A 22961-nucleotide genomic window follows, 5' to 3' on the forward strand; every position below is an offset into this window, starting at 1 on the left:
TGGGAAATTTTTCTCGAGATCGACTCAAAAAGCACTCGCGATCGACCGGTCGATCGCGATCGACCGTTTGAGCACCCCTGGTATAGACTATAGATTAGTTGGGCAAAATTGACGATTAAAAAGTCACAAAAGTGACTACTGACTTAGCTTTTTTAATGTCTTGTTTTATGCAACAAACAAATAAACATATTGAAATTTTATGGCCGTTTATTAAAATAATAAAATAAATAGCATCTACTGCCAAATAAAGAAACAACATTTTATGTAACAAAAATCTAAATCCAAGTAATTGGTAGAATCAATGTGATTTCTGACATTGATTTTGTTTTAATAATTCTCCTATGTTAGGAGTCAGTTCAGATGTTGACAGTAGCAACAAATCGTATGTTGCTCAGTTAGAGATGTGCGGTATTTATTTTTAACAAATTTAAGATTAGAAAAAACTTTTCACAGACAAACGTTGATCCAAAACTACTTCAAAATTGAAACGCCAGTCTTACTTTGGCACCAATTTCCAGAAATCTCCAAATTCTTCCGAAGAAGTTTGTGATTTAAAAATATTTTTTCTGCAAAATGGTTTTTCATTGCAGATTGATTTTTCAGTTCAGTGAGTTCAAAAGAAGTGAGTGGTTCGACCCACTCGTTGTTCGAGTGGAATGACTTCGTCGAGAATCGGTTTTCGGACATTCGATCGGCGAGCATCTCACATTACAGTGATGGTATGTCTAGGAAATTTCCGTAGATCTAGGGAAAAAACTTTTTGGCTCAAAAGGTCGGAATATTTCCGCTTTGCAATAAAATCCAAATAAATGGAATATTTCTGAACGTTTCCGAAAACTGTTTTTGAAAGGTGATAAAATACGCTTTCAAATTTTATTATTAGAAATAAACATATTTTTGACAAATGTATGGTTAACATTACTGTCACCTCACTTTTTGTCGTTTCATATAAATATAATTAATAAAAAAATCTTTTTTAAATTGCGGTTGGAACCTTTGGTTTAAAAAAGTGCACATTTTAATTCTTCTGTGGTTAGGTTATTTGAATATAAAGCGTGGTGTTGTCTCTTTCTAACACCGTTTAGATCACATTTCTCCTCACAACAATAAGGGAGATACAACGATTTCTGTGAGATCATATGAGTTGTTGTGTACAATTTAGCCTGAAGTAAAAGGTAAAAATAAATCATTTAGGGGATTTACATACACCGGCGGATCCGTGTGTAAATTCTGCGCATTACAAATTACACTGTCAGTGAATTACTCTGTGAACAACGATAAATTTAGAAAAAAAGATATTGCCTTTAGCCTATTGACACTTTAAATTATTCAAATTATTTCAATAGTTAGAGATATGAATGAAAACACTGTTAATTAAAGTGACTTGTATTTATTTAAAACTAAGAATAACACTTTTTTGTGCAAATTGTCTGCCGCCAAGTCATATTATTTTGGTCCTTCATGAGTTGGATTAACCGGCTCTGTGCAGGTGCAATTGAAGCAGCCCTCTCCGGGCATCGACTTGCCAAGGCGCTGATAATACTTATCACCTAACACAGCGCTCTTAAGGTTATCAGTAGCGCCGTTTGACTCAGGGCCGGGCCTGTCCACTAGGGTGTATCGATTTTTAACTTTTTTTTTGTTTTCAAATTCCAAGTTGAGAAAAAGTTGCTACTACGTACCACAACTTACCACAAAAAGTTTTGGATTTAAAAAAAAAATGTTTAGGTCTCCCGCACAAGGCCTAAAGTTTTAATTTTTTTCAAAAAATATCCAATTTTTTTAAAAATAAAATCGTAATTTTTGTGTTTATTCCAAGTTAAAAAACAGTAATATTAGGGCATAAAAATAAGTAAAAACGATTTTTTTTATAAAAAAATTATTTTAGGTCTCCCGCACAAGCCCTAAAGTTTGTTAATTTTGATGAAATTTTGTAATTTTGTGTACATATATGAACCATGTTTTTTGTTAAAGTTTAAACCACCGGAATTAATTTTAATTTTCTTACAGAAGGCATAAAATGAGTTCAGAACACAAAAGTTACGATTTTATTTTTTTAAATTTAATTTTTTTTTAATATTTTTTGAAAAAAATTAAACCATTAAGCCTTGTGCGGGAGACCTAAACATTTTTTTAAAAATCCAAAACTTTTTGTGGTAAGTTGTGGTACCTATTAGCAACTTTTTCTCAACTTGGAATTTGAAAACAAAAAAAAAGTTAAAAATCGATACACCCTACTGTCCACAGGGGGCAGCTTAATTTCTTTATAGAGCTTACAGGAAAGGAACAAAAAAGTAGTCAGAATAAACTAGAAATATATTTACATACAAGCTGACACATACCCGGCGTTGCTCGGGGTTATGAACTGGGCCGTTTTAAGCCGTGAAGCCGCCCAAAATATTATTTTGCGTTTAGAAATGTTTTTTTAAATTTATTTTGTAGATTACCTCCATACATATAAACATGACTTGCCGCAGATCAGTCCCAATTCCTTAAGTGGAGTAGACTCAAGTGACCAGAGCAAAGGGCGTGGCAAATCCGTTTCAACCCTCTCAAAGACGCGGAAAAGCACTGCAGGCATAGACATATGAATATTAGTAGACCTGCCCTAAGTAATTAAAAGCGTATTATTCCCCACTCCCCATACCGGTTCCATTGGAGCCGGATGGGCTCGCGTATGGCTTCCCGTGAATCTTGAGAATGTGACGTCATCATTCTTGTTCGAACTAGCGTCGAGCTATGGTCGAGGCATTTTACGAAAAAACACGGCAAAATGGTTGCTTGTGATATGAAAACTTGTAAAAATAGATGTGAAAAAGAGAATAAACCCAACTGTCGTATTACATTCCATAAGTAAGCATTATTTTACTTTATTTTAAGCTTATTCACACCGTATTATATGGATCAGTTTTAGAAACATATACTATCACCTCACAATGTAGCGATTCTCAAGTGTGCTCATCGTTGTTTACTGGGGTAAGTAAATTATGAAACATTTGTAAAAGTGTCATAACTAAATACTCTGAAACTAACTACGACTCTGAAAATGGAAGAAATTTACTTTGCCAAATTTGGACTTCGCAAATTAGTTCATAACGTGGCGAGTAATTTGCGCTCCCATGAAAAAATGTCTATTCATTCAAAAGCAGATTTTACTTTTAAGAACTAAATGGTGATATTATAATGCGAGATGCCTATATCCTGTCAGATTGATTTATTGACGAATCACAGTCAGCTTTACCCCCTTCGTTCTTCAACAGTTGATTTTACCCCTCACCTTTAATTTCTAGTCTATATATTCTTATGTCTGTGACTGCAGGTGAAATTTTTCCATGGTATCTCCTTGCGGCAGATATTTTGTGTGGAGAAGGGAGTGGAATATGAAACGCGAGCGAAAATTTTTCTAGGTCGAATGCTTTCGAATTTTATTTCTCGGAGAGTCAGTTTCCCAACAATATTCAGATGAAAATTCTTTGGTATTTTCTTAAACGGAAATATTTTAGTATTATTTAAAACGGAAATCTTTAAAACATATCAGCTTAACCGCCTAGTAGCCGAGTGGGCAAATGTTTAGGATTCCCACCCAGACTCCATGACTTCAAACCACTACTAGCTAAGTCCTCCATCATTGCACAAGAACCATTTCCACTTACCCATGTACCTGTAGCCGGGGCCTTCTCCGACATTGGGGCCCTATGAAAATTTTGTATATTGTTTTCTGAGTCCTGTGTCATCAATGTGTACCGTTTTCACCGCATCCCTAAGGATGACATATTATATCTTAAGGAACGTATTTCCCATCGGGGCCTCCGTGTGGAGTAATTAAAAAAATTAATTAAATTCAGTTCTTGGTGCGGGACCCCATCATGAGGTTGATTCTCTTGGCCGGGATCTCTCGGGTCTAAGTCCGGCCCTGACCAAAATGACGCGTTATGTGTGTTTCTGACAATAAACACATTTATTTCACATTATTATAAAAAAACAGATGTGTAGTTTTGGCGCCAGTTACAAATGTCTTTTTTCCAAGGTCCTCAAATTTCACAAATTACTCATTTAAAATTATATGTGGTATATTTGCGGTACGTTCCAGATTGGAAGTTACTCTCAGTATCGCCCTGGTATAAGACTATCATTTAAAATTGAAACGTTGCTTGAAATGGCTTTGGCCGAGTTTTGTGACCATATTTGAATAGCCAGGTACTTCCCCACCTTCCTCTACCCCATCTCCTTCCCCTCCCCACTACCTTCAGCCTCACAACACACGGCATGCATAGCATTGGGGATGCAATAGTCTCAATGACTCCAGACGGTTAGGAGCAGCAGCACATGTTGCATATCATTGGAGACGAGCATTGATTCTTGGGACACCTTTATATCTTCAAGTGCCTCACTTCTGATGCGATGGAGAATGCCAGAGTCTTGAGAATGACTTTAACTCTTAGAATGTCCTCCGTATGCCAGCTGACACTACTTCAGTAATAACATTTTTTTGTCTTACCAGAGAATTCTCAGTTTTTGTATTTATAAAAAAATGATATATCTGCCTTATATAATTTCTCCAGGAAATCTACTTAGAGCAAAGTTATTTTCTCAAATTTTTTCGCAATAAAAATAAGTTATACAAGAATTTGCTGTAAATAAATAATACAGTACTGACTTTTGAAAATAGGAATTACGACATTTGGCATGGAATTTTGCGACGCGCTTTTTCACAGATAAAATACATTTTTGCAAGTGACGAAACGACAAACTAGAATGATATTAAGATGCATTATTTTCTTACCAAGCGAATAAAATATATTTGACTATGCTATGAGCATTTTTTAATATTCAAAATCAGTAAAATCAGGGCAAGTCTTGTGAGCTACTTGGAAATCCACGGTGGATTTCTAGGCACACTAGGGGTTAAGGTTTAGGTGTGTTCAAAAGTTGGAAAGACTTTTAAAGGGATTTTGCTGTGGAACAAGAATTAAGACCAAATGATGACAACAAAAGGAAGGAGTTGGATTGGGCAAAATGAGAAGAAAGTAATGCTTTGTGAAGGCAATTTATTTTTAAAAGCATTTTATTAATAATAAATCAATAAAAAAAATTGAAAGCAATATTATTATTTGTTTAGTTTGTTAAACCTTAGTTGGAATTTAAAGTATCTATATTCATAAGAATGTTCCGATGGTCGGAGGGATGGAGTTCATGTCCACGTTGGACACGGTGTTCATGGCCACGTTGGACATGGTGTTCATGATCACGTTGTACACGGTGTTCATGGCCACATTGGACACGGTGTTCATGGCCATGGTGGACACGGTGTTCATGGCCACGTTGGACACGGTGTTCATGGCCACACAAAGCTCTCTATCCAGGGAACGTACTGGGCCACACGAAGAAAGAGTTGTTTGCAGGTGTCACCCTCTTTGCGATTGTGATCTAAGTAGAGCCCCACCAACATCTGTGTGCAGGACACCCTGTAGCCGTTGCGGGCGGTGACGTGGTACCAATGGCCGCTCTGCAATGCGTACAATAAGAGTCAGACAATGTGGAATATCAATTTAAAATAACAATTTTTTCAATGAAATTAATAATCTTTGCATTATTATTGATTACAAATTTAATTTTCTTACACACATCAATACAATAACAAATAAAGGATTAAAAATGCTTTGCTTCACTCTCCAAAATTTCAGATAATATTTCTACATTAAAAATCTTTTATTCTTCTCTAGTTCTAAGTCAAGTTGAATATAATTCTTCTATCTGGATATCTAGCACGGTCGATCGATAAAACCCTATACCAATATGATATTGACTAAATCCATCACCATCAGTTACCGATATTTGCGAGCACGGTCAACAATTATCAATAGACAAATTATAGCGCGGCCTCCATAGTATCAGATAAGATTTGGTTAACTGTCAATAAACACATATTTAAAATAATTTTGTTCTCTATGCAATATTACTGGCTTATTCATGAACAGAGTTAAAGTAACGAAGCTCTTAGAATTGAAAGAAGTCGTGTACGCGGCGAGTTGAATCCGTTCGGACCAATGACGTTACGGTTCGGTTTATCGTGCCAGATCCACTGCTCCCCTCACTTTCAAATCCACACCAATTCCATTGAAAAATATCAAAATAATTTTCTAAGATAATATATTAACTATGAACTCGGTCCTACCTATTTTAACCACAAATTACAATAACTTAATTAAAGAATAAATTATTTTTATCTCTCAGATAAAATACTTGACTAATACAAGTAATAATAATATCAGGAAAGAATCATTTGGATACTCGTTTGTTCCTAGATTGTATACAGTTGGCAATGATTTAGCAGAAATAGTAGATGTGTTCAACTGCGTGAAATATAGTTATAAGAAGGCTATAATAGCATACCTCCTAAATAATTACTAATGTAAACATAATATTTATTTATTTATTTACTGTACGCCCATAAGAGCTTTTACAAACATTTGATAATATGAACATAATAATTCAGTAAATCAGTAATTAATATTTGCATTTAAGAATATACAGAACCCATACAGAAGAATGGTATTATGGTAAACTTAATCGTTATTATTATTGAGGTATGTTATTATAGCCTTCTTGTAACTATATTCCGTGCAGTTGAACACATCTACAATTTCTGAGAAAACATTGCCAACTGCATGCAATCTAGGTGCGAGTATCTAAATGACTCAGTCCTGATATTTTTATTGAAATTAAAAAGAGTTTTGGATCGATTAGTTCTTGTAGGTATATGGAAGGTAATTATACTTAATAAATCAGGGCTGTCTATAATACCACTAACAATTTTATAAATACTATCACTCATGGGTTCCAGCTCGGTTGTGGAATGATTTACCGGCCTTTGTGTTTCCTCCCTCTCTTCAAGAACCATGTTCACTCCTTTGTCTCCTCAAAAAGATCACCCACACAGCATCCCCAAAGATGACATGTCGGACTGTGTGGAGTTAATGAAATATAAATAAATAATAATAGTTGTGCGATCGCCACTTACACGACACCGCACATCCCCTGCCCTGGTGGTGACGCACATATGCCGGTCAGTCACTCCGTCAGGCACGCCTGTACTGCCGGGAGGGAACAGCTTACCACAGGCTTCTTGGGGAAGGAGGTCGGCCGGGAACTGATACCATGGGTAACCCTGTACATAGAACGAATAATAGTAAATTATTATATTATTTTACCAATGCATGTACATGGAGAAGAATAGGTTTTGCGAATCTCTTCAAAAAAACGGGATTTTAGACCGTTTCCTGATAAGCTTTTAATAAATTCCTAATACAGATTAGAAAACACTATAACTTTTGCCAATGGCGCCAAATGTCAATTCCGTTTTGAAATTTGTGAAGTAAACAAACGCAGAATACAAATCAACAAGATATGAATCGGTTTACTCCGGAATAACAAGCAGTACCAAAGTTTGTCATAAAAAAAAAAATTACAGCAAAAGAACATCGGGTGATTACTTTTGCCCCACCCTGTATATCCGCACACGTTTTTGTGCACATCCATTTGCCTACGATTACGAATAATTTGAAGAGATTCTTAACAAATTAGTAACAATCGATAAATAAATTTGAAATGTTGGAGGTCAAAAATTTACATACATAAAAGCTTTTTAAATCTGATATTATTAATACTCCAGCGTCTGGACGGTGTAGGCCCTCTGATTGGTCAAATTTAAATTGTGTTTAAATAAGACTTTAAAGATTAAGACACGATTTCATACTGAAATAGAATCGCCACATGTAATACGATATTTATTCAAAAATATCGTTTCTGCTCATACAATTTTTGGATAATATCGAAGAAAATATGTTTTAGAAAGTTCATGATCCATTGGATTAATTACATTACAGTGAAAATTATCCACAATTACGTGATTACGTTTGACGTTTGACGAAAAAAGCACGCGTTCATTCAACATGGCCTCATACGCACCGCGTCAAAGATAGCCGACAGAGCGCTCCTCTGGCGGTGAAAGAACGAACCAAGGGGCTGGCGCGAATATTTAAATATGCAAAATAAAAAGATTTCTTCTGGAAGTTTATTTAAACTTTGCAATGTCATCGTTTCTAAAACAAATATTTGATTCAACTTAATGACAATAAACAACAACTCTTTGCATGTACGATTTTGAAAAATATTGAAATTTAATATTATTTACGTAAATAATAATTTCGCATTATTTTGACAGAACACCGATATGATATACGCGAAAGTATAGGCACTGCCAACCCAATAAAATAACATGAAAGACAATCGGAAGATAGAAACGCTTCGTTGATTGTAAAATTAGCCAACAAATCTCTAATCTGACATGTACTTATATGTATAATAAAACAATCATTTTGCCAGGTATAAATATTTATATAATATATATTAAGGTATTATTCGGAAACGCTGGACAAGGATAATACGAAATATTTTTAAGTAAAACCTTCGGATTTACCTTAATTAATATAGAAGGAATCTGAATGCATTCGGGAATTTTTGAATTTTAGCATTTTAATTTTTAATCACGTAAAATTAAAATTTGCTTTCGTTGTATTGGATGACAGCCGGAATAATTTCCATTGATGACATTTTCTTTTTTTGGTATTCCTGATATGAGTGTCTAGAATTTTTACCATAATTTACTCTATGCAAATATTATTTTGGTATTTTGGTTTCTTTTACAAGTAAGGAAATATTTAAAAAAAGGTTATTATAGGTTAGGATAGGTTAGGTTGGGTTATGCTAGATTAGGTTGGATTAGTATAGTTCAAGTTAGTTTATAGGTAAGGTTAGATTGTTGGATTATTATGGGTTAGGATAAGTCAGGTTATGTTAGGTTAGGTAACATTAGTTTGGGTTATTATGGGTTAGGTTAGGTTGGGTTATTATAGGTTAGGTTGGATTTGTATAGGTTAGGTTAGGTTAGGATAGGTTAGGTTAGGATTGGTTCGGTTAGGTTAGGTTAGGCTAGATTGGATTATTATAGGTTAGGTTAGGATATAGGTTAGGTTAGGTTGGATTATTATAGGTGAGGTAAGCTTAGGTCAGGTTAGATTATTATAGGTTAGGTTGGATTATTTTAGGTTAGGTTGGATTATTATAGGTTAGGCTGGATTATTATAGGTTAGGTTAGGTTATTATAGGTGAGGTTAAATAAAATAATAGTCAAATAAATCATCTGTGCTAAGTAGGCACTATTTTGCCGGAATATTGTATAACATTATATTTTTTTAATTTACGTTTTTCAATTGTCTCTAGCCGCTCATTTCAGGAATACCGACAAAAGAAAATGTTATCAACAGAAATTATTCAGGCTGTCATCCCATACAGCGAAAGCGAATTTTCATTTTACGTAATTAAAAATTAAAAAGCTAAAATTAAAATTTTCCCAAATGCTGTTCGATTCCTTATATAGTAATTAAGGTAAATCAGAAGGTATTATTTAAAAATATTTCCTATTTTCCGTGTCCAGCGATTCCGAATATTTACCTATATTAATTTACCTTTAGCCATTTAGGCAATTATTCGGGAAAGGTAAAGTTTTACCCGAACAACTGTCATTATTATTATGCCTAAACGCCTTCATGTTCCGTGTTTTAACAATATATACTCACCCTCTCTCTGTGAATGACCTAATATCTACCTATTAAATGTAACTGTTGTTAGTATCGCTTAAACTGGGCGAAGCCCAAACAAGTGCCGCCCGCAGGGCCTAGCAGAAAAAAACCCGCGGAGCGGGTTTTTAACTGCTAGTATATATTAATACCGCATAGGGGTACTGACTGCTCAGCGCCAGTGGGACTTTAAGGCTCCTAATAAGCGTTCAAAAGGAAGAAGAAGATGGTTTGAAGGGCAGATATGTAAATTCGAAAGTTAAAGGGAGCGCGCTAAGATTAAAAAAAACGTTTTTAATAAACAGCAAAAACCTCTCGAAAGAAACACTGATTTTTTTCATACCTATAACATGGAAATAACAGAACCAGATGTGTTTTCAATCATTTACGGAGAAAACTTTTTTTTTCTATTTTTTTCCTATCGAGGGAATTTCATGTAATTGTTTTTTCAAGGCGGCAAACGTACAGAGATTATCAAAGACTTGCAGAGTCCCAACTGCTCCCAACCATCTGGAGCCAGTGAGACTATAGCATCCTCAAATGTGGTATGTTGTGGAGGCTGAAGGTAGTTGGGAGGGGAATGAGTTTGGGAAGAGGCAGGTGGGGAAGTACCTGGCTATCACCATCTGTTTCCAGTCACCAAACTCGGCCAAAGCCATTTCAAATCTGAATAGTGATATTACACCAGGGCGATACTTGAGAGTATCTTCCATTACACTTCTAAAGCTAATTTAATTATGAACAAATACTTATTGGTAGCTATTTTTACATAAACAAGATGCAATTATTTGTGGAGGAAAAACCCTCCTTCTTCTAAATTAATTTGGAAACCCCAAACACCACTTTAATGACCAAATTAAAACAATGTAGTTGTTTATACTGTTTTATTTTTGGGATATTATGCCGTGTTGCGCTACCTCTTTCTTTAGCCAACGTTTCGGACAGAATTACAGGGCATGATGCAAAAAGGGCTGATCCTTGGATGAATACACTATTAATCCCAGTAAATTTTATTGAAACGTTGCCCTTTTGTCTTCTTAATTATTTAATTGATAGTTTGGAGCAGTTCAAGGTACGTTGTTCACCTGTGTGTACGAAGCCAATGATAGTAAACTCACCACACCAGCCCACCATCTGACTGTAAGGTCTAGCACTGCCAAGGGTAGGGGCTCACGTGGGGGGAGGCACACCGGTCGAAGACTCTTGCTAAAAGTAACCCTGAAACAACAGTCAAAGTTACTCAATAATATATGTATTATTTTATGCTTCCGATTTTGTTGTCCGGGTTAAATCTTCCCCATAGGAAAAACTAAACCCTTCCACTCACTTTTCCACAAATGATCAGCTAGTCAATCAACAATATGCAAGTGCATTATATAAGTAAAATAAATACAAAACAATACAAGAACAACAACACGTCAACTCACCAGAGATCAAATGGGAAAAAAAAATTCACCGACTCCAGATATTTTCATATCAGAGGGTTCGGCTCGGTAGTACTTCTAACAGGGCCTATAAATCCTACTGATCCCTCAACATAAATATTTAAAAAATCTTTCGTTATCCTACATGTATTCAAAATGACCGACTTTTGCATCTTTATATATAAATTTTTTGATAGATCTAATACGCCTAAATTTTTAATGAGAGAGCTAGGTATAATGCCAGTAGCCGAAATAACGAATGGTAATATTTTTATAGTCTGAGAATGCCAAATTCTTTTTATTTCGTTTCCTAAATCTGTGTATTTTCTTATTTTTTCATTAACAGATTTTTGAATGTTACAGGAATTTGGAATAGCGACATCAATGATATAAGTTATTTTTTTAATTTTGTCATGTAAAACTATATCGGGTATATATTTTTATTGAAGAATAAGATAATATTAACAGACGAAACTGAAAAGATACAGAAATTAAAAAAGTAACGATCGCAACTGGAAATTGAATGCAGATTCTCTGTATTACCGAGACAACACTCTCCCAATTAAGCAGAATATAAGAAATGCATTGTGGGCATATTTTGTGAACAAAAAGTCTGACCGGTCTGACCTTACATTTTAAATACAGAAATTTGATTCACCATCATTTCATTTGATCAAATGGAATAGCAATATACAATCTCAAGACAGTGTAAGAGAGATAGAGTGCGTGCAATATGTAGCATATTTTCAAGTAAAGGTAAATAAGTAAATAATACTGTGCTTTCACTAGGGTGATAGGGGCCGTTCAAGTATTGCGTAAGCAGATTTATTACAATTATTTACCCCCTCTTCCCCTTGTCACCAAAAGTAAGCAAAGCTCTTACCCCCCCCCCCCCTTCCCATGCTTACGTAGAAATTGGTACCTATATGCATTTTTCTGTTAATGTATTCTGTTTTTTTATTGATTCATAAGCAGCACTTATGAAATAGACTTAGGATAGAGGACTTTAATGCACATAATATTCATTACAAACTTTATTGACACAGTGGGAATCCCCGAATATGTATTCGGTTTTCAAACATAGACAATGTGTAAAAAAAATAACTACTGCTGAGCAGTGCTGATGTAATCACTATCTCGACCCCCCCACCCCCCCATGTCATCAAAAATAAGCAAAGCAAAGACCCCCCTGCCCCCCTATAGTGCTTACATAATACTTGAACGGCCCCATACTGAGAATATCTACTACGTGCAAAAAATAAACTTGCCGCAAAATTTACTACTGAGGCGGTCGCCGACGGGTCGGTAAAGAATCTAAAAAAACCGAGTGCTGTTAAACCGATGTCGCATGTTCTCTGGACGCGGCAGATAAGCTACGTAGCTTGTAGCTCAGTAACTGTAAATTTCTGTTGTCGGTGTTTCTGTCACCGACTTTACCCTGATGTCATCATATCATCTGTAGGTTGTAATTATATAGGCACGGGTCAAGGTTCGTAGAATATTATACTAAATACTCTACAACCTTGGGCATCGATGCCTCTTGACCTCCGTTATTAATTGGAAATTGATTGTTTGTTTTACTGCGACAATAACAGATGACTGAGTAGACGGCCTAATGGCGCGTAACACGTAAACAATAACAAAAGACTGTGAATTAAATGAGTCACCAAGTGACAACGAGGTTGTGGAATTTTACATTATGCGTAAATCCTTAAATAATAAATGATAATTAGAAGTTCGTTACGTGATATCGGCGATGTCACGATAAATATTGAGTGTCAACTGTACACAGAAATTGCATTGTTGCATCGTTGCACCGTTTGCAGGCCACAATACAAAAATATGTGAGCTAGGTGTGATCTTGTATATACAGGGTGTATCGGCACTAACCCGACAAACTTTAACCAGCTATTCCTTAGCACATTTGGAGTAAAAAATGTTATGTGCACTTTGCTGTCCGGTAACGTTTTTTTTTAATAAAAAATTAATTAAACATATTTTCACCACATGTCACCACTGTTTTATCCTTTGTCAAAATTTGAAAGCAACATCGCAACTCTCGCGTGTTGCTGCGAACGAAGCCCGTATTACATAATCCAGTACCAGAAAAGAAATATTTTATTTAACAATAATGATTATTCACATTTTTCGTATGCGAATCACTGATTGTCTTCTTGTATTGTACACATCAGTTTTATTTTTGTATCTAAATTGTTTCACCTCTGGAATGCTTTGGTTTCACCTCTTACGCGTTTCACGTATTAAATAGTCTAATTTTGAAACTAAGAAACTAATTAGTAGATTTCCTGAATTTATAATCGAAGTCCAATAATTCTGAGCACTTTTAAAAACAATTTTCCTCACTTAGGTACTTATCAATAATAATAATTGGATTATTTGAACAGCGCCGTTGTTTTTTAAATCACCGTAAGTGCTCTGTCAAAATGTTACTTGCTAGGCTATCCTACAACGTATATTTTTTAATAAATTTAGTTATTTACAACTTCGCGGAATGTGATTTATGAATATTATTGCTTATGTTAAAAGCCTTCCAGAATTACCGGAATATAACGAGCAGCTTGACACACTTAAGTTTATTTCCACTAATTTGAAGGTACAAAGAATGTATAGTTTTAAAAACAATCCCGATGAATCAAAAAACGGTTCATATAAAACTGCTGCGCAACACACTGAGACAAAGGAAAGCACTCACACAAACGTCATGACTGCATTGGATTGACCACCTGCAAATGAATGCTGCCAGATTGCTAATTTATTTAAACAATAATTATTAAATTTTATTTAAAATATCGCAATTTTTTTAAAAAATCGACAATAAATTACAACTATAATTTAAAAAAAATATTCTTAACCCCACGCTTTTTCGTAATTGATTAATTAATTCAGAATTTAAACGTTGCTTGAAATGACTAGCCGTATTTGGTGACCAGATCTGAATATCCAGGTTCAGAATTTAAACGTTGCTTGAAATGACTAGCCGTATTTGGTGACCAGATCTGAATATCCAGGTTTAGAATTTAAACGTTGCTTGAAATGACTAGCCGTATTTGGTGACCAGATCTGAATATCCAGGTTCAGAATTTAAACGTTGCTTGAAATGACTAGCCGTATTTGGTGACCAGATCTGAATATCCAGGTTTAGAATTTAAACGTTGCTTGAAATGACTAGCCGTATTTGGTGACCAGATCTGAATATCCAGGTTCAGAATTTAAACGTTGCTTGAAATGACTAGCCGTATTTGGTGACCAGATCTGAATATCCAGGTTTAGAATTTAAACGTTACTTGAAATGACTAGCCGTATTTGGTGACCAGATCTGAATATCCAGGTTCAGAATTTAAACGTTGCTTGAAATGACTAGCCGTATTTGGTGACCAGATCTGAATATCCAGGTTTAGAATTTAAACGTTGCTTGAAATGACTAGCCGTATTTGGTGACCAGATCTGAATATCCAGGTACTTCCTCACCTTCCACTCCTTCCCTTAGCCATAAAACTTACCCCAATTCAACATAAAAATTGTTTAAATTATCGGATGTAATGAAATGCATAATAATTAGACCCCAAAATACTTAATTATTCAGGGAAATAAACCCCTGAGTCATCAGTTGGAAATACCAACGACATTAAGTGAAATTAACAATGCAATAATCCTATTATTGCATTGTTTAAAATTTCACTTAATTATTAGCATTAGCAAATAATATTGGGATTAGCAAATAATAATTTACGACAATTTACTCGGAAATCAATAAAGCCAGAATAATAAAAAAAGAAAGTTATCACTTACGTCGTCTGTAAGTGGCTTTACCAAAGTTTGATAATGCCGTCAGAAGGTGAAACAGCTGTCACGCGTAATAATAATTACAACTAGCAGAACTTGTTTATAAACACACTGTTTTTATAAATTTTTTAATAAGACTGTTAAAATAAAAAAAATCTCTAAATTGAAATGGAGTTCTACAAACTAAACTTAAAATCAAATAAATTTATTGCGAAGGTTCAAAGTACTGTACTGTAATATTATATTAAATAATTTTTACGTGTTTAATTATTGTTTAAAGTCAGATTAAAGCGATTAAAAAACCCACCTGGCAATTCTTATTCGAGTTTCGTTGTTTTTACGTATTGGCGCGCTTACAAGCATCAGTCGTCTCATTTTTAACCATTAATATTTAGTGTGTAGGAAAGAGAGAAGACGCTTTTCGACACACTTGTCGAAAAACTTGTTGAATGCCGACGGGCATACTCTTCTACAGATTTTATTAAATATTGATATGTAGGTAATATTGATGTGTAAATGAATGACATTGTGAGAATTTTACCAATAAATAATAAATGAAAATGCGGACATGTAGTTTATGTTAATTTTTTTATTGGAGCATTTGTTCGAAGTGACTACCATTATTTTCGATGCAAGCGTGTAGTCTTGTTATATTTTGATTATTTAAGTTTGCAGGATTTGCTTTAATTTCTGCAGCGGCTTCCATCACTCGTTCGAGCAGTTGCTCTCTTGAGGCTATTGGCTTAGCATACACTTTTTCCTTGAGAGCCCCCCACAGGTAGTAATCCAGGGGGGTCAGGTCGGGTGATCTTGGTGGCCAAGCAATGGCCGGACTTCCACGGCCTATCCAACGACCAGGAAACTCGACATCCAAGTAGTTCCGCACGGCAATCGAATAGTGTGGTGGGGCTCCATCGTGCTGGAACCACATTCTCCGTAGTAATTCGAGGTTCACATCTTCCAGAATCTCGCCCAGTTGCACTTGTAAGAACTCCAAATACATCGGTCCATTTAGTCTGGGAGGCAACTCGATTGGACCGAGTATTTGATTTCCCAGGATTCCTGCCCACATGTTGATGGAAAATCTGTCCTGGCTCGACGACTCCCGAACAAGCTTGGGGTTTTGTTCAGCCCAATGGTGCAAGTTGTGCACATTTAGCACTCCTGTTTTAGTGAACTGTGCTTCGTCGGTAAACAATATGTTTTTCATGAAGTCTGCATCTCTTATGACATTATGCAGCATTCTTCTGCAGTACACGACTCTGGAAAAGTGGTCATTCTCCATGAGGCCTTGGCAGCGCCTATAGTGAAAAGGTTTGAGCCCGTGCTTCTTCAGAACTCTCCATACCGCCATGTGTTCCCTGTGTCCTATCATCAGAGCGACCCGACGCACGGACAGCGTGGGGTCTTCGGTAATTAAGTTCAGGATTCTCTCCTCAACTGCCACAGGAACGATGTTGTGTCCTCCGCCGGCGCCTTCAATCCGTCCGATGCCACAGTCACGCAATTGTTGATACATCTGAAACAAAACAACAAATAACAACTGCTTTTATTATTCAGCTCAGTAATAATGTCAAATAAACAATCGCGGGCTTTTTCACTCATTTTATTTTTAAAGAACACTTATTTTAGGCACATATCAGAAAACTTACGTTTTCTCTTCATTTATTTCATTTTTTTATAGTAAAATGTATAACAAAGTGTTTTAAATTATAATTTTCTTAACTAGGTACGGTTGATATCTTGGATTCACAGGGGTGAAATTGAATTCAAGTAATTTAAATAATCCCATGGTGAGAAAGGGAGTGAATTCAATTGCAGTGAATGATGCATTTATTAGAGATTAAAATTAATTAACTTTTTAAAACGCCGTTTAGTGACCACTGAACACAAATCACCTAAAGTACAATTTACATTTTTAAAGTTGGTGGCCCCTTGTTATGTTTTTAATGTTCCCAGTTTAAATTTCAAAAGCGCTTTTTGGCATTATCAATGAATGTAAATAGTTTCAATAAACAATTGATAGGGTACAAACCTGGACAAAGGTAGCATGGTGTGGGACGCGTCTTCCAGGAAACCTCATGCGATACTCCCTTACGGCTGCTCGTGAATTTCCATTGCAAAATCCATAAACAAAAACAATATCTGCTTGCTCGGCAGGTGGATAATTGAGGGGCATATTTCAACAGTAAAAACTTAGATAACAAAACAAAAACGAAACTAGAAACTTGATGACATGCGAACTCCCAAAACAGCACTGACCACTGATACGAGACGGGGTGGCGGGAACCACACGGGACTTGAGACAGAATATGTGTGAAAGAGATGACAGTAGCGCGGCGTTGCCAATTATTTTACCCCTATACTGTGGGCAGTAGCGGAGTGTGGAAATTTTATTTATTTTTTGTTTTTAAAAGAAAAAAAATGTTATGTGACAGCAAAGTGTACATAACATTTTTTACTCCAAATGTGCTAAGGAATAGCTGGTTAAAGTTTGTCGGGTTAGTGCCGATACACCCTGTATAGGACAATATTTTTATCGATTCTATACCGACACGTGGGACGGCCGCCGTGCTTAAAAAATAATAGTAAGAATTAACAATTCTAATGATGATTAATGCTTACGGCTTGTTCATTTCCAGTAGGCCTATATTATCAGCTAGTGTGGTGTTACTGCTGTAGTATTGTGGGAGATGTACAGTGCGTGATACAGTGAATATAGCCTCTGGGGTTAAGGTGATATTCTGACCAGGGGACCTGCAACAAATAAACATTAAAAACAAAACCGTCAAAACTGACTTTTCATTTTTTCGAGATTCACCAGTTTCACGTTTGAGTTTTAGTGTATATCCTTGGTTGTTCAGGATTCTAACTTAACTTTCGTTTGTTCTGATACATGATATATGTCAAATATTGCACAGACAATTTCTTTTTATCAATAAATAATCGCCTTATGTGAGTTCTGAAGTGACAAAGTTTGCAAAGATGAATTCTCACAATCTATTGAAAAATTTCTGATTTTGAGGTTAAATTTTGTGTAAAGTTTTTTCATTTAAAATATTATAAAAAGAAACATTTTAATAGGACTTATACTTACCATATTGCAGATAGAACCATATGCAACAAGTTAGGACATAATAATTCATTGCATAAGGTTCTAACTACATTCCTTAATTCCATTCCAAAACAGGGCCCACGTCCTATTTAAATGGCTTCCTTTAAAATATGTTAAAATAAAATAATTTATACAAAATTTAACCTCAAAATCAAATATATTTCAATTGATTATGAGAATTTATCTTTGAACACTCTGTGACCTCAGAACCTGTAAGGCGAAGTTCGAACCTGATTCAATTGAAGTTACGAATTACACAGTGTAATTACAGTGTGATTACATTTTCGTCATACAAGTATCTACTGAAATACAAATCAGATGGCTCTGAAAATTATTTTGGTTATAGAAATGAGCAAATGAAATGGTTTTGCATTCAATGATTCTTTTTGAAAAAAATGCCTGTTGTCCAATCAAGGTGACAATGTGCTCTTGATATTAATCATTTCCCAACGAATTTGTTCAAATTTACAAAGTGTAACTAACGTTTTCTGTGCAGTACTAGTAATACTACCCAGAGGAATATAACTTCTGCTGCTGTTATTTTAATATACTTGATATTAGTGTATAATCTCACCCATAGATGGCACTAAATTAGACTGTTGGGTTACCCATAGATGACGTTAGCCGTCGAGAGTAATAAGATAATAAATAAGGTGAGAACTTCAAGAACAGATTATTCCAATTACCTGCTAATTAAGATATTAGAGTCAATGTCAATATATCGATACGTACAATTTTATTATTTAATCAGAGAGTTTCTCTCAATAATAAAACCTCGAAGACACAACAGTTACTATTACTAACAGTCTGGCCTACAAATACGCTGGAAGTTAGTATTTGAACTTACTCTAGCACGGCATCCAAGTCTGTTGCTTTCGCAAGAATCCAGCGATCACTTACCAAGAAGACTGGAATGGTAAAGGACGAACCAAACTCCAACAATGCCTGGAAATTGTAAAATATAAGATGTATTAAAAGTGGACACTGTGAGCGCGTTAAGCAGAAAGGGCTATTGACTACATCCCTACATTGCGATGAATTGCAACCATTACCAGTTGAAAATACATTGAAGCCTGTCACGGCCATCTTCAGACTGGTGTAAATACTCAACTTTTGGGGGTTGTTGTGGGAACATGTTATGTATAAACAGAGTGTAACAGCACTTACCCGAAGGACTTCAACTATTGACTCGTGAACATCTCACTGTCTGACGAAATATATTTTTTTTCAATTAAAAACAAAAATAATATTTTTCTATGACAAGTCGCTACTGATCACACTGCTACACGTCGCGACGCATCACATGATACACGCTTTGTCTCGTCTATTACCGTACTGCTGAAATCAGATGGAGTGCGATCACATGACCCGCTAGGCTGTACCCAACTACCTAGCGGCGACGTGCGATGGAAAAAAATGTTGTTTTTAATTGAAAAAAATATTGTCGGACGGCAAAATGACATCTACGTATTTAACACCAGATATGCTCAGGTTACTGGTTAAAATCCTTTGGGTATGTGCTTGTACATCATGTGAACCACAGTTTAAATAAAAATTATACCAGTCTGAATATGTCCGTGATAGGCTAAAACTAAAAAAAAAGTTTAAAATCGTTATAAAATATAAATATAATGAAATTCAACCACGAATTGTCAATCAAATCATCATTTATCAAAAATCGAGAATTATGGGTCTCAAGTTTTCAGAAGAGCTAGCGTTGATTCGTTTGACATTACTTTAAAGCTGGAAGATCTGCCAAATCGTTTTTACGACTTGCTCAACAACTAGATTAAACAACATTTTGCCGGCTTATGTTTCCTACCTCCTGCGCCACGGTAAACAAACTGTGATTTCTTTCATATATATTGCCACAACTCAACTCAACATATTAAGATATTAAATTTTATATTTCTTCAAGAATTGTTACTTACGTATCTCTGTGCCTCTGAGGGATTAGCTTTTGCTAAAGGAACCATAAAGTTCCCTTGGAGAAGTTGGTCCGGCGCGGTTCCGCAATAGTCTCCTCTGCTCCAACTGGAACCGTTTTTCTGGCAAGGAAACAGCTTCTCAGCCAAATCCACGCAGTCTGCAAGCAACAAGGAAACATGATTATTCGAGTGATGGAAATTCCTTAGGATATAGACCTAATCTTTTGTAATAATTGTGTTAATGATTCGCTAATTATTGACGAAGACACTTTACCTATGCCTCCATAATCACACAATAATCATTCTCTGTTCAACTGATGGAGGAGTTGGTAAGAGTTGGGGTGAACTCTTTATCATTGATGATACATAATAAAAAATGTATTAATTTAAGTTTTTCCATAAAAATAAACAACTTATGGATTATCACATGCCACCTAAACTAAGAAGCCAACGTAGTCACCATAACACAACTCAGCGCTTTAAAAAAATAGTTTACGCGGTAGCCAGCCGAGTACTGACGTCAGCATAATTCTTCAGGATAGTACGAAGCCACGACCATACCCCTACAAGCCTTCTGGCGTTTATAGTCCTCCCTTAAATGTTTTCAGATTTGTCAATTTTTGGCAACTCTCACCCACACGGGGACTTCAAATCACCAGCCCATCTCAGACCTCTGCTTCTATTCCCCAACCAAGAACCCCATGCGATGAAACTGTGATACCAACGTCTGTAGTATAGTTTCCACTAGAGGAGACAGATTGTAATGATAATGTCGTCCATATTCTACTTGATCCTTATTCATTTTCGTTTAACACGAAACATATGAGTAAATCTCAAATTGAGGCATTGAAGACCCAGAATTCATGCAGAAATAATGCGTGAAATAATACTTACAGTCGTTGGCCTTAGAGCCAGTTTTCTGCTGGTTGACAGTCGAAGTTGGCAGAGGTGGGCAGGTCGGCGCAACAGCCACACAGCAAATCTCTGGACTGGAGGGGGAGCAACTCTAAGAAAACGAAAACTCTAATATTATATACTTGTATTTATTTTCTGCATAAAAGGTTCATACATAAATATTATAAAATAATACACTTATGTTTGAAAAAATTGTTTGTTTTAACCAGTTTTGGTAAACTACATTCTTTCCCTTTTACGATAGGAACGTCTTCGGGCTATAACTGGGATCAGGGGTGAAAGTGATTTCAGCACAGTGAAATTGATAACTTTACAATATTGGATCGATAGGCATAACTACCGATGACTTTATGATGAGCACAGTCGTGCTGTTGATGGCCAGACCGATAATGATAAAGCAATAAATAAGAAATCAATATACGCCAGCAACACTGAAGGTATTGTCTATGAATTTACATTCTGAAACATCATACGCCATACTTAATTAGTTAATGAGGTCTTTATTCATGTATGTGAAAAAATTTCGTTTCTCCAAGTCTAAACAAATGTGGGGTCATTGGCCCAAACAGATTCAACTCGCAGCATATACAGCTTCTTTCAATTCTAAGAGCTTCGTTAGATCAACTCTGTTCGTTAATAAGACAGTAGTTTTGCATAACGAATGACATTCTTAAGGAATAAGGAAAGTATATTGACAATTAACCGATGCTTGTCTGATACTATGAAAGACACGTTAAAATTTCTCTATTGGCCATCGGAACATTTCTTATCAATAGTTGACCGTGCTCACAAATATCGCTAACTGACCATAGATGACGAATTTGGTCAATATCGTATTGGCACGGGGCTTTATCAATCATCCATGATATACACCAGCTTTTTATACCACCCGTGAAGTGTAGATCCCTGCTTGTCCAACAGAGATGAGAGTAACGCCTCTGGCGGCAAATCAGCGAACTAATCACTGTGGCGGAAGTATGATATAACTATAAGTCCGGCACTGAACTCTAAAGCTTTTGCATTGAATTTAAGTTTCATTTTCAAAATTGTAAATATTTGTTTGAATAAATCAGACAAGCGATCAAGCACCTACCTGTAATGTATGGTATTTTTAGCTGAAATTATTTCCATTTTCAATATTGGTACTGATTTGTTGAGAATTCAGACCATCCCCATTAGATAAGACACCGCACACTGCTGTGATAATAGTGGAACACGTTTCAATGAGATATTAGTATCCAATAACGCCTCTATGACTATCCTGTGATTTGACAAAACGTGAGTAAAGTTGCATTTTATCTGTATTGGTGCACTCCTTGCTGGTAAAGGATCTATCTATTCAGATAACCTAACGTGAGGTAACTTTCCGAACTAGTAGTTACTCAATATACAAAAAAGTTCCATAATTTGTCCGTTAATGTTATACCTGCGGCAGAATTCTATGTGCAGCCTCTTCAATCGCTGCCGGACAGTCGGAGAAATTCCGACAAACGCCTGAGGATCCCTTCACCCTACAGCCAGCTTCTGCAACTAGAAAAACATACAACTCTCATTCAGGGAAAGGTACAAATCGAAATATCACTCCAAACCTAAAACCTTAAAAGAACAAGCACACAACAGGCATCCAAGCTAATAAAGCCGAACACACATGGTGGAGCTTGGAGCCTTTTGGACCCGGTCCAAATTATTGTGACTCACATTACCGTACGAGCCTCGCCGAGCCAGCCCAGTTTGATCTGTCACCATCGAATGAACAACTAGAACTTGTGTGTTAAAGTAGGTTATTTTCTTCACAAATATTCAACAGAGCTGTATTTAAAATTGAGTGGGCATTAAAAAATAGTTTTTTGAACAAATACATGAAAAAATGTTTATTTCAAATTAACTACAGAGTTTAAAATAATTAATATCATCCAGAATTAAATCATGTCCGCTTGAAGAGGCCATACTGTCCAACTCATAGATATACCACTAAAGTCACCACCGACTCGAGATCTGAATTCATAGTGGATGGATTTTAAGTCCGGGATTGCCCAAACACAGCAAAGCTTTCGAGTCATTGGCCTGGGGATTTGCCACATACGGCCGAGCCAAGCCTTGACTTAGAAAACGAGCCTGTGGAGCCATGCCGAAATAT

General features: G+C 35.8%; 2 protein-coding genes across 3 annotated transcripts in view; both read right to left on the reverse strand.

Moving 5' to 3' along the window:
* The window catches only part of LOC149409760 (uncharacterized), a 59470-nt gene extending 55784 nt beyond the window's left edge, over positions 1-3686 (reverse strand). Inside the window, exon 1 of the mRNA XM_089649063.1 lies at positions 3662-3686. Coding sequence (XP_089505189.1) covers positions 3662-3686 — 25 coding nt within the window. The remainder of the gene's footprint in view (positions 1-3661) is intronic.
* A 1345-nt stretch (positions 3687-5031) lies between these two features.
* LOC149409761 (transmembrane protease serine 9-like) overlaps positions 5032-22961 on the reverse strand; it is a 33827-nt gene continuing 15897 nt past the window's right edge. Inside the window, exons 7-14 of one of the 2 annotated variants that reach the window (XM_089649214.1) lie at positions 22251-22348; positions 20804-20915; positions 19913-20067; positions 18829-18926; positions 17492-17623; positions 10757-10856; positions 7022-7168; positions 5032-5506 (exon numbers count right to left, since the gene is read on the reverse strand). In XM_089649214.1, the coding sequence (XP_089505340.1) occupies positions 5336-5506; positions 7022-7168; positions 10757-10856; positions 17492-17623; positions 18829-18926; positions 19913-20067; positions 20804-20915; positions 22251-22348 (1013 nt within the window). In that variant the 3' untranslated portion in view covers positions 5032-5335. Of the gene's footprint in view, positions 5507-7021; positions 7169-10756; positions 10857-17491; positions 17624-18828; positions 18927-19912; positions 20068-20803; positions 20916-22250; positions 22355-22961 lie in introns of both variants that reach the window. The other variant, XM_089649212.1, reaches the window with a different exon arrangement.

Source organism: Hesperophylax consimilis, chromosome 29, assembly GCF_061612785.1.
Source record: "Hesperophylax consimilis isolate HC1 chromosome 29, BYU_Hcon_1.0, whole genome shotgun sequence".
In the NCBI taxonomy this organism is placed as follows: domain Eukaryota; kingdom Metazoa; phylum Arthropoda; class Insecta; order Trichoptera; family Limnephilidae; genus Hesperophylax; species Hesperophylax consimilis.